Here is a 12,727-nt window from a genome sequence, read left to right on the forward strand (position 1 = left end):
GAGCATGTTTTACTGCAGATCGGCAGAATCTGCGTGTTTGTCTCTGAGGCCCCGCCCCCTCTCTGATGACGCAATAAACACACTGCGCATGCTCACATCCCCACGATGGGTTGTGAATTTTTTACTTTGTGTTGAAGCGGGTAGGGTGCGGCGGATTTTCTGCGGGATCCGGCTCCGGAGTGTTTCATCGCCCCCTCTGGCGGGGACCCGGGGGTGGTTGGGAGTGGAACGGACGATCCTCTGCGGAGCGAGACCGACAAGATCCATGCGGTGAGTACTGAGTCCGGTCCCGAGCGATCCTGGGCAGTGAGTCCCGTTAACTTCCCCGAACTCGCGGTCTCTCCCCGCTTCCTGGACAAAACCTACCGTGGTCTGTCCGGGTTGTGAGACCTTCACTCCGAACCTGGGGATATTTTCCATGGTGTGTTGATAAAAGTTGTTTCGGGGAGAAGGGTAAATGCCAAAGTTCCTGTTGTTCTGTCTTTGTCATTTTAGTACATAGTAGCATGTACTGTTAGTTTAGTGTCTGTGCATTGCTGGAGGACCGTCAGTGATCGTCCTTGATCCCTTCTTCCACCCGTTCCATCTGCTTAATCCCTGCCCATCTTGTTCAACCTCTGTCCAGCCTGCATCCCACCAGCTCGATGATAAATATCGACAACCTCTCTTCTACCGAGTTATTTCTGAAATCGGTGTTTGTTACCTGAACTGCCAGAGGATTTATTTAATGCAAAATAAGGAAGGATAAAGACCGTCACTACAATTTTAGTTTCAAAGTTACCAAATGTCCGCTGTGTTAATCTTTGCCAGACGGAGACTCTCAGCGTTTAAAGTTGAGTCTGTTATTTCCTGTTTTGGTCATGTTTGGAGAGGCAGTTTCCCTGTTGCCAGGAACAGCCAGGATCTGCAGGGAGTGGTGAACATTTTTATCGCTCTCTGGTCATTTCCCCTCATTGAGAGTTAGCAGCCTCCGGAGCAGATGTAACAGACTGATAGTGGGGTGGGGAGGATGTTGTGAGCATTCACTGTGTCGACTGTATTAACCCTGTGTTGGAATGAAGAGAAAACTGATGAATGTGGGCATTAAATTTGTGCAACTTTGTTCAGGCCGTCACAAACATCTTGTAATCAGTCAATAGTTGTGCATCATTTAAAGTAAAAAGAGAAAATGCTGGAACCGTTCAGTAGATCGGGCAGCATCTGTTCTGATACAGAGTCTTCCACAGTTTCTCTTTCCACAGATCCAGTCTGATGTACCGAGTTTCCAGCATTTAATTTCAATTCGAAATGTAAAGCCTGTTATTCCTGTTAGCCCACAGGAAAAGCGACGGCCAATTGTACTGGGCAAGATCTCATTTAACAATAAGATAATGATAAAATGCTTTCAGTTTAGCTGTTGGAGACAATGTGAAACGTATCCCTGCCTGATGGTGACCCGTGCCCAGGTTTTCCAGCTCAATATCTGGCCCAGTCAGAGGATTATCAGGTTCCCATTCTGCCATAGGTTGATGCAGGAGTGTGAGCTTTTGTACTCTGAATGGTCTACACACTGCAGCATGTTACCGGCAGCAAGGGAGTCCTGGGAAAATTGGTGCTTGGGCTGTAATCCCGGTATGTAGACTCCGGGAATATGGAATTGACAGTTTTTGAGATTTGACCAGGTCAGTACTTCTGTAGCTGGAGCTGAATGTTCCTCCTTCCACAATGAATCACAAGTCTCGGGATGCTGGACATTGGTTGTGGGGAAATCCCTCATGTGGGGACGAAGTGTGAGGATGTTGGGTTCGGTCAGTGGCACGTGTGACCCTATCACAGATTTTGATCCAGGTAAAATGGATCTGGGGCTCGAGCTGCTCCGGCTTATGAGGTGTTAAGCGAGGATTTCTGGTCTGGTCTCAGCTGTTTGTTTCTGGAGTTCCTTTGGAGGCAGTGAGTGCTAATCTAAGGTGAGAATGAGTTCCTATACCATCCCTCACATGAAGAGGAGGTCATTAAATGTTTGCAGCAATAGAACTGAACCCAGGGGTTCAGTGTTCAAACCATTTTGGATATTTCCCCTCACTGTCACCTGTCTGTTAGCCAATGGTTCTGGGCCTGTGCTCAATGGAGTTTAGAAGGACAGTGGGGGTTGTGTTGGTGCTTGTTTGAGGAAACCTATCAAATGCTGAAAAACCTGGTTACAGTGGACATGGAGAGGATGTTTCCAATAGACAGAGAGTCTGGGAACTGACAGCCCAGTCTCAGAATAAAGATGCTTTCCCTTAAAATTGAGAGAAGGAGAATATCTTAAGTAAAGGGTGACTGATCTGTGTGTAAAGGGGGCATCTTCTTTTTCCTTGTTAATGCATATGTTAATCAAAATGGCTTCTTTGTTATAATAACCGTCGTCCGAATAAACACCCGCACTGGTACCCCAGCTTGTGTGGATGCTGTGTGATGTCCCCGTCTCGCCAAATAAAACAGACAGGACACCATATGTGATTAAGTGATTACAATTTATAAAGGTTACTATAACTAAGTGATTAATAATGATACAGTATATATGAAGGAAAATAAAATAAAGAAAAGGCGCCAAACTTATCAAAGTCCAAACCACTTCGTGCACAACCGTTGGAGCTCAATTACTGAAGTCTTCTGGCCAGCATTCGATCCCCTCCGAACTCCTCGACTCGCAGCTTAGGACCACCCGAAGTGGTCAACCAAGCACATCTAGCTTCATCTCCTCTCCTCGGGGTACCTCCTGGCCTTGGACCCCTGCTTGGGGTCCGTTCCTCGACCAGTTTACAGCATCGCGTCCTTTCTCTCTCACCCCCTCGCGCCGATCTCCCCAAAAGCCCGCCAACAATAGCTTACAGACTCAGAAGAAAGAACAACATTAATCCCAATTGGTTTACAAAGGAATACAATTCTCGTTATCAGTAAATTTTAACCCAAACAAGCTTCCAGCACTCTCTCGCAACAAAGAAGCATTGCTACTTTTAACAAAACGAAGAAGCCATTTTGATTAACATACGCAGTAACAAAGAAAAAGAAGAAACCCCCCTTACATGTGGAATTTGTTGCCACAGAGACTGGCTGAAGCTGCAATTTGGGTATATTTATGGCAGTGATTAATATATTTGTGATAGTTCCAAGTAGCTGCAGGGTTACAGGAGGAAGGCAGGAATATGGTGTTGGAATAAAATCAGCCATGGTTGAGTGGTGGGCAGATCAGATGGATCGAATCACCTAATTCCGTTCCTGTGTCTTATGTCCTACCATGACTGAATGATGGATCCTTTGTGTCCCATATCAGGTTTTGTAACATGTGAGGGACAATTACAGATTTGTTCACTCAGATCATTATATTTGTCTTAATGTTTAAATTTCAGTGAGTCTTATTTTTAGGAACATTGAGCAGTAATGTTTTATTCTCCTTTGTATTGTTAACGTGCTTCATTATCTCTCTGGTTAAAGTTAGACCTGCGGTGAGAGGTTTATTGGAAGAAAAACCCACAACTGGAAGCAAACCACAACTGAAGATGAGGGAACAGCAACTAGTGAACCAGCCCGAGGATTGAGAGCACCAACTGGAGAGAACCCTTCTGACTCAGGGTTTCTATTGATACAGTCAGCAGAAAATTTGGTGAGTCTCATTTACTCTGACACTGGTCCTTTAGACATTATATACCTGCACAAAGGAAGATAGGAAATAGCTGGGATGAGACTGAATGTGCCCAGAAGTACCAATTATGCCTCTGTCAGACACAGTTGCAATCACTCCAGCTCTGGTGATGTGCTGTCAGTATCCCAGCTCTTTAAATTCACTCTCATTCCCTCGGTGTTTGCTCATTTCAAGGTCTTGCATCCTGTGAAGTAGCTTTTGGTCACTTCAGAGTGGGGAGATGGAAACAGAGGGGAGAGTTTATACATAATATCTTTCAAAAAAAGTAATTCTTTGAACTTACTCGCTGCGAACTTGCTCGGGCTTTTCTCCTTGTGGTGACGGAGAATGAGAGATGACCTGATAGATGTGTATAAAATGATGACATGCTTTGATCGTGTGGATAGCCAGAGATTTTTTCCCAGGGCTGAAATGACTGACATGAGCGGACTCAGTCTTAAGGTGCTTGGAAGCAGGTAGAGGGGGAATGTCAGGGGAGTTTTTCCACACACAGTGGTGGGTGTGGAATGCATTGCTGGCGATAGTGATTGAGGCGGAAACGATAGGGTTTTTTAAATGACTCTCAGATATGTACATGGAGCTCAGAAAAACAATGTTATGCAGTTGGGTAAATCTAGACAGTTCCAAGAGTGGGTTACAAGGTCAGCAGAACATTGTGGGCTGAATGGCCTGTAATGTGCTCTATATTTCTATGTTCCATGTTCAAACTTACTACCTATACCCTATATATTCCCAACCAAATGATTGATATAGATGACAAGTAACAATAGGTGTAGCCATGGGGAACATCACGAGGCACTGGCCTGGAGTCCAATAAACAAACTCTTATCATCACCCTCTGCTTCCTGCCATTCAGCTGTTCCCAGATTCTGGGGCTTTGTAACAAACACAATGTTAACAGGAAGATTAGACAGTAATTAATGTGAAAGGAGAATTGTTGCTTCCTGAAAGGTCACATATCCTGTCTGATTCAAAGGATCAACTCCTCCCATGTTTACGATTTAATTTGTCCTGGGACACATCCTCCCGGGTCACTCTACGTCCGATAAACCACATCCCCAACCTCCCTCCACCGCACCAATGGCCCCACACCTGCTCCCCATTTACCCCACACCCGCACACGTAGACAGATCCACATCCTCCCTCCCAGCTTGGGGAACCACAGGTAATTGATCCCACAGTCTCGGCACGGGCACAAAACTAAACCCAGAACTGCAAGACCAGGCAACCTGTACTCTCTAGCCGTCCGGCTCGGTCCCGGCTTTTTTCCACTGCAGCCGATGCTCAATTTACACAAATCTGGGATCAGCCTCTTCCTCACCACTGCCCGAACAGAAGAAACACTGGATGACACCTGTTAAGTTTCCTTCATTGTTCCCCTGAAATCTTTAAAAACGTCCATTGAACAGCTTTTGAAATCAAGTTCTCACCCACATGTGACGTCACTCTGCGCCCTCACATGCCTGATGTCACGTGTGGATACCTCACACCGGGATCTGACGTCACTCTGTGTGCAGTTCCTTACGTCACACTGGCGCTGAGACGGTTGAACTTTACCGGCTGAGGTAACAATTAAATGACCCACCCACCCCACCCCACAGTCAACAGAGGAGTTACACTCTTCCCATTTGTGTAAAACAATGGCAATCACTGGTTACACACAGTAGCAGAGATGGGCCATCCGAGGGGGCATTACGCCTGCTGATCACTTCTCACGCTCCCGTCTTGAACTCCACATCAAAGCGGAGCAAATCTCAAACTACTTGTCCCGCTTTTTGAATTATTTCTATTTCCCTCCGAGGGAAGTTGGGGGTGTTTCTGAAGCATCTCCTGCTCCCGTCAGTTGAGGCTGATTCCCTGGGGAAGGAGGGATCCCGGCAAAAGGAGGAGGGAGAGGGAATTAACTGGGAGGATAAATATGGTGTGAGGGGTTTGATAGGATGGAGTCTGAGTGGTTGTTTGTCCCGGTGGGGGATCAAGGAGCAGGATGGGGAAAGGAGCCCATTGACTTTGGGGAAGGGACATGAGGGGCTCGTCTATGGAGGCGTGTGAGCCCATGGTGGTGGAGAGCACAGATATTCACCTTATTAGTGGACAAACATTGGTAGACTGTATTTTCATATTGCTTGTGACACAGAATTGTATAATATCTGTTCCATCTGTTATCTGAATGTACTTGCCTGTGATGCTGCCACAAGTCAGTGTTTCTCTGTCCCTGCACCTTCCCGTACTTGTGCAGATGGCAATAAATTCAACAGGACCTGAGAAATCTCAGTGATATTTGATTAGTGATGATCACCTTGGCAGCTCGGTAGGCCAAGTGTAAAGAACATAGAACATAGAAATCTACAGCACGTATCAGGCCCTTCAGCCCACAATCTTGTGCTGACCATGTAACCTGCTCTAGAAATTGACTACAATTTCCTTGCTGCTCAGCCCTTTATGTTTATAAACTCCATGTATCTATTTAAGAGTCTCTTAAAATGCTCTATTGTATCTGCCTCTACACCATCACTGCCAGAGCATTCCACACACCCACCACTCTCTGTGTGAGGATCTTACCCCTGACGTCCCCCTTGTACCTACTTCCAAGCACCTTAATTCTATGCTCCCTCTTGTTAGCCATTTCAAACCTCGGAAAAAGCCTCTGGCTATAGATGCAACAGATCCCTCTCATCTGATACACCTCTGTCAGGTCACCTCTCATCGTCCATCGCTTCAAGGAGAAAAGGTCAACGTCACTCAACCTATTCTCATCAGGCATGCTCCCCAATCCAGACAACATCCTTGTAAATCTCTTCTGCGCTCTCTCTATAGCATCCATATTGTTTCCTGTAGTGAGGTAACCAGAACTGAACACTGTACTCCCAAGCGGGGTCTAATCAAGTTCTTATATAACATATATTAAAAAAAATGAGAACTCCGTGGGGCATGTGGGGATCTTCCAACATCCAGGCATTCCCCTTTTTTTTTCTTTCTTATTTTTTTAATAGGGATGTTAGGGGGGAGGGGTTAAGGGGAGGGGGGCTGGGTAACACTTTTTTTTCATACACATTTATTCTGTAACTATTTAAAAACAATAAAAAAGTTTTAAAAAAAAGGTCTTATATAGCTGTAACATTACCTCACGCTCTTGAACTCAGTTCCATGGCTGATCAATGCCAACGCACCATATGCTTTCTTATTAACACTGTCAACGTGTGCAGAAGCTTTGAGTATTCTATCGACACGGACCCCAAGATCTCACTGATCCTCCACATTGCCAAGAGTCTTACCATTAATATTATATTCTATCTTTAAATTTCATTTACCGAAATGAACCACTTCACGCTGATCAGTATTGAACTCCATCTGCTACTTCTCTGCCCAGTTCTGCACCCTATCGATGTTGCACTGTAACATCTGACAACCCTGCAGACGATCCACAACACTCCCAACTTTTGTGTCATCAGCAAACTTACTAACCCATCCTTCAGCTTCCTCATCCAGGTCATTTGAAGGGGTCCCAGAACAGATCCCAACGGAACACTATCGGTCATTATCATTCTTGCAGAATACGAACCATCTACAACCAACCTTTGCCTTCTGTCGGCATGCCAGTTCTGGATCCATGAAGCAATGTCTCCTTGGATCCCATACCTCATTATTTTATGAATGAGGTTCCGTGGGGAACCTTAGCTAACCTCTTACAGAAATCCATATACAGTACTTCCACTGCTCTACCCTCATCAATGTGTTTTGTTACATCTTCAAATAATTCAATCAGGTTCATAAGGCATGACCTGCCCTCGGCAAAGCCATGCTGACTATCCCTAAGCAGATTATGTCTCTCTAAATGGTCATAAACCCTGTCTCTCAGGATCTTCTCCAAAACTTGCCCACAACTGAAGTAAGGCTCAATGGACTATAATTTCCTGGGTTATCTCTACTCCCTTTCTGGAACAAGGGAACAATGTTTGCAACCTTCCAATCCTCTGGTACTTCTCCCGTCCCTATTGATGATGCAAAGATAATCGACAGCGGCTCAGCAACCTCCTCCCTCGGTTTCCAGAGTAGCCTGGGGTATATCTCATCCAGTCCTGGCGACTTATCGAACTTAATGACTTTCAAAAGCTCCAGCACATCCTCTTTCTTAAAGTCTATTTACTCAAGCGTTTTAGACCGCTGTAAGTCATCCCCACAATTTCCAAGGTTCTTTTCACTTATGAATACTGAAGCAAAGTCATCATTAAGTACCTCAGAATATTTTAACTGATCAGCAGATTGAGAAACATCTGCTGAGAATGTAGTGGAGAAATTTAACCAAAGCAAGTTGCCGTTACTGGCGACCCCACGGATTTGTTATACCTGCATGGCGTCCCCTCAGCTCAAATGATAATTGTTACAAATGTCGGTGATATGTATTCGATCCGTTATTAGCAATCAGCAAACATACAATCTTGAAGCGATGAAACTGAACTGTACCCAAGTGTAAGTTCAGCGTATTTAAGAGGATAATAACAAAATATATGACATCCGTCAGTCCCCACTGTGTACTGCATGGAACAAAGCAGAAATATGTAACTGATTCCCTTAGCATTTAGCACACCCCCACTGATGCATAGTTACCATAAAAAAATTATCAATGCACAACGCAGAATACAATGCTGATAGAGAACAGATACATCGCTCCTACACACAGGCTCAGCTCCGATACAGGGTCTTCCAACTGAAATATTAACATACTCTCTGTCTTGAATAATTCCAGAATTTTGTTTTATTTATTTTGACGATTTTTCTCAGCTGGCTGTTTTGGATGTATGGCGTGTCGACATTGTGTTTAACAAGGTGTCATATAACGAACTATCTGATAATAGCCAGGTGATATGCTCAAAGAAATCTTAACTGAGTTTTGGTGCTAATAATAGTTTCAAAGTCCTGCCGGAAAAAAAAACTATAGTGGTTCAGGACAAGATGTCACGGTGCTATGTGTGAGATTGCATTGTTCAGGTTGTCAGAGTGTTTCTATATAGACACAAATCATATATTGCCATAGGTGTCAATGCCAGGCGATGATAACCTGAAAGGAGACGGTGAGAATCAGGTGTCACTGAGAATTCTGTATAATCCAGTGACGTGAGGAATAGAAGTCTCATCGTCAGCAGAAATGGTTCAGCCCACACTGCAGTAACACTTGTCCATGTACTCACCACAGCGCCGCCAGTGGTAGGAGGACCATGGCAGTGGGCGCTGTCTGCTCAATCTGCCTCGGCATTCCGTCGACGCAACACTCCTGGTCCAGGACACAAGATTGGTTCCTAAAAGGGAGTTGCCTGCAATACAGAGACTAGATACCATGGAGAATCCTGGTCCAGTGTACAATGCATGGAGAGCGGAAATGGACATTGTGTGACTGTGGTTGGGTGGGTGCAGGTGGATCCGGCCATGTCACGTGTTCAGTGGATAGGCCCAAGATGTTTGGAAGTGTTCACCTCAGTTTAAAAGCAAAACAGTGTTCTGCTTTAAACCTCAATTAATGTTTGAGCAACCTTCAACAGACGGTTGAGCTTTACCGGCTAAGGTAACAATTCCCTGAATCACCCACCCCACCCCACAGTCTAGAGAGGACTTACACTCTTCCCATTGGTGCGAAGCAATGTCAGTCACTGATTACACCCAATAGCAGAGATGGACCAGCGAAGAGGGCATTACCCTTGCTGAGGACATCTCATACTCCCGCTACCAACGCCCTGTCAAAGCGGAACAAATCCCAAAGTAAATGCCCCACTTTTTGAATTATTTCAATATCCCTGCGAGGGAAGCTGGGGGTGTTTAAGAAGCTTCGCCTGCTGTCGGTGTCTGATGTATCGCTGAGAGGTAGGAGGAGACCACTCGGCCCACTGGATTGATGCCATCTCTCTGGGGAGGGAGGGAACCCAGCAGGAGGAGGAGGGAGGGTGAATTAACTGAAAGGATAAATATGGTGTGAGGGGTTGGATAGGATGGAGTCTGAGAGGTTGTTTGTCTCGGTGGGGGACCATGGAGCAGGATGGGGGAAGGAGCCCATTGACAGCGGGAAAAAGAAATGTGGGGCTTGTCTATGGAAACGTCTGAGCCCACAGTGGTGGCGAGCAGAGATATTCACCACTTCGGTGGGTAAACAGTGGGAGACTGTATGCTCATATTGTTAGTGACACGGAATTGTATAATTGCTGTTCTGTGTGTTATCTGAATGTACTTGCCTGTGATGTTGCCAAACGCTAGTGTTTCTCTGTATCTGTACCTTCCCGTACTTGCTCACTTGGCAATAAATTCAACAGGACCTGGGATGGCAATAAATTCAACAGGACCTGGGAAATCTCAGTGAGATTTATTAGTGACGATCATCTTGGCACCTCAGTAGGTAAAATGTAAAGAAGATAGAACATAGAAATCTAAAGCACGTTACAGGCCATTCATCCCGCAATATTGTGTCAATCGTGTAACCTACTCTAGAGATTGACTACAATTTCCTTGCAGCATAGACCATTATTTTAATAAGCACCCTGTACCTATCTAAGAGTCTTTTAAAAGACCGAATTTTATCCACCACTACCACCGTCACTGCCAGTGCGTTCCACGCACCCACCCCTCTCTGTGTGAAAAACTTACCCCGAGGTCCGCCTTGTACCTACTTCCAAGCAGCTTAATATTATGCTCCCTCTTGTTAGGCATTTCAACCATGGGAAAAGCCTCTGGCTATAGACACAAGCAAAGCCTCTCATCTTATACACCTCTGTCTGGTCACCTTTCATCCTCCATCGCTTCAAGAAGAAAATCCCAAGGTCACTCAACCTATTCTCATCAGGCATGCTCCCTAATCCAGACAAAATCCTTGTAAATCAATGTGTTTTGTTACATCCTCAAAGAATTCAATCAGGTTTACAAGGCATGACCTGCCCTCGGCAAAGCCATGCTGACTATCCCTAATCAGACCATGTCTCTCCAAATGCTCATAAACACTGCCTCTCCAGAAGTTGCCCATTACTGAAGTAACACTCACTGGTCTGTAATTTCCTGAGTTATCTCTACTCCATTTTTTGAACAAGGGAGCAACATTTGCAACCTTCGAATCCTCTGGTACTTCTCCCACCTAATTGATGATGCAACGATCATCGTCAGAGGCTGAGCAATCTCCTCCCTCGATTCCTACAGTAGCATGGGGTATATCCTGTTCAGTCCCGGCAACTTATCTAACTGAATACCTCTCAAAAGATCCAGCACATGCTCTTTCTTATAGTTCATACACTCATGTGTTTCAGCCTGCTGTAAGTCATCCCCACAATTGCCAAGATCCTTTTCACTGGTAAATGCTGAAGCAAAATACTCAGTATCTCAAAATATTCAGATGCTCGGCAGGTTGAGAAACATCTGTTGAGAATGTAGCGGTGAGATTTAACCAAGCTAATTTGCCATTGCAGGCGACCCCCACCCCCGTGGATTTGTTGTACGTGCATGACGCACCCTCAACTCCAATGATGATTGTTACAAACGTCGGTGATATGTATTCCATCCTTTATTAGCAATCAGCAAACATATAATCTTGAAGTGATAAAACTCCACTGTACCCAAGCATAAATTCATCGTATTTGAGTGGATAATAACAAAATATCTGACATCGGTCAGTCCCCAGCTGTGTACTGCATGGAACAAAGCAGAAATATGTAACTGATCCCCTTTGCATTTACCACACCGTCACTGATGTGACTTGTTACCACAAAAAAAATCATCAATACACAACGTAGAATGCAATGCTGATAGAGAACAGATACATGGCTCCTACACACAGGCTCAGCTCTGATACAGGGTCTTCTACCTGAAATATTAACATACTCTCTATCTTTTTGAATAATTCCAGCATTCTGTTTTAATTATATTGACAATTTTTCCGAACTGACTGTTTTGGATGTATGGAATGTCGACATTGTGTTTATCAAGGTATCATATAACTAACTATCTGATAATAGCCAGGTGAAATGCAGAAAGTAATCATAGCCGAGTTCTAGTGCTAATAATGTTCTAAAAGTCCTGCCGGAAAAATAAAACTATAATGCTTCAGGACAATGCTATGGGTGAGATTGCATTGTTTAAGATGTCAGAATGTTTCTCTATAGACTCAAGTCACATATTGTCATACAATGCCAGGCGATGTTCACTTGAAAGGAGACGGTGAGAATCAGGTGAGACTGAGAATTCTGTATAATCTAGTGATGAGAGCAATAGAAGTCTCATCGTCAGCAGAAATATTCCAACCCACTCTGCTGTAACAGTTGTCCATAACGCCACCAGTGGTAGGAGGGCCAAAACAATGGGCACTGTCTGTTCAACCTGCCTTACCATTCCATTGACACATCACTCCCGGTCCAGGGCACAAGATTGGCTCCTAAAAGGGAATTGCCTGCAATATAGGAAGTAGAGACCGTGGAGAATCCCGGCCCAGTGTACAATCCATGGAGAGTGCAGAACTGGACATTGGGTGACTGTGGGTGGATGGACACAGGTGGACTAGGCCATGTCAAGCCTTCAGTGGACAGGCCCAAGATGTTTGGAAGTGTTTGCCTCAGTTTAAAAACAAAACAGTGTTCTCCTTTAAACCTCAATTAATGTTTGACCCTCCTGTTATTTTTTTGTTACAGAGCAGCAAAAACTGATCACATCTGTCCTCAAAATGAATCAAGGTTCGAGCAGTGGAGGAGTTCCAGTGACGTCAACATCGGGAAAGGACACGGGTATGTTGGCGAATTATTTTAATTTATAAATACTCTGCTGATTCTGCATCTGGCTTTAATTCAACACCGGCAATTCACAAAGTGTGAAAACTGAGCAGAGAGATGAGAGAGAGAGTTAACATCTCTGGGGGAAACACAGTCACCTGTGGAAGGAGTACATTTACCATCTGCTCCAGCTCCTCTAACAGATTGTGATGCACATTAAAATAGCGAGTTACTCCAGAGGACAAGACATTCTGCAGATGCTGAAAGCTTTGGGCAACACAAAGACACAAAATATTGACGAAACTCAGCAGGTCAGGCAGCATCCATGGAG

The 12,727-nt window shown here is 44.7% G+C and overlaps 2 protein-coding genes across 5 annotated transcripts in view; both read left to right on the plus strand.

The window, feature by feature from the left end:
• LOC140722423 (uncharacterized) overlaps window positions 1-12,727 on the plus strand; it is a 324,366-nt gene that overhangs the window by 303,918 nt on the left and 7,721 nt on the right. The window lies entirely within an intron of this gene.
• The window catches only part of LOC140722452 (NACHT, LRR and PYD domains-containing protein 3-like), a 289,733-nt gene that overhangs the window by 264,495 nt on the left and 12,511 nt on the right, over window positions 1-12,727 (plus strand). For 2 of the 4 annotated variants that reach the window (XM_073037189.1, XM_073037191.1), the window contains exons 3-4: window positions 3,457-3,625; window positions 12,319-12,411. In XM_073037189.1, the coding sequence (XP_072893290.1) occupies window positions 12,351-12,411 (61 nt within the window). In that variant the 5' untranslated portion in view covers window positions 3,457-3,625; window positions 12,319-12,350. Of the gene's footprint in view, window positions 1-105; window positions 271-3,456; window positions 3,626-12,318; window positions 12,412-12,727 lie in introns of those variants that run through there. The other 2 variants (XM_073037188.1, XM_073037190.1) reach the window with 2 other exon arrangements.

Source organism: Hemitrygon akajei, unplaced genomic scaffold (genome assembly GCF_048418815.1).
Source record: "Hemitrygon akajei unplaced genomic scaffold, sHemAka1.3 Scf000077, whole genome shotgun sequence".
Classification (NCBI taxonomy): domain Eukaryota; kingdom Metazoa; phylum Chordata; class Chondrichthyes; order Myliobatiformes; family Dasyatidae; genus Hemitrygon; species Hemitrygon akajei.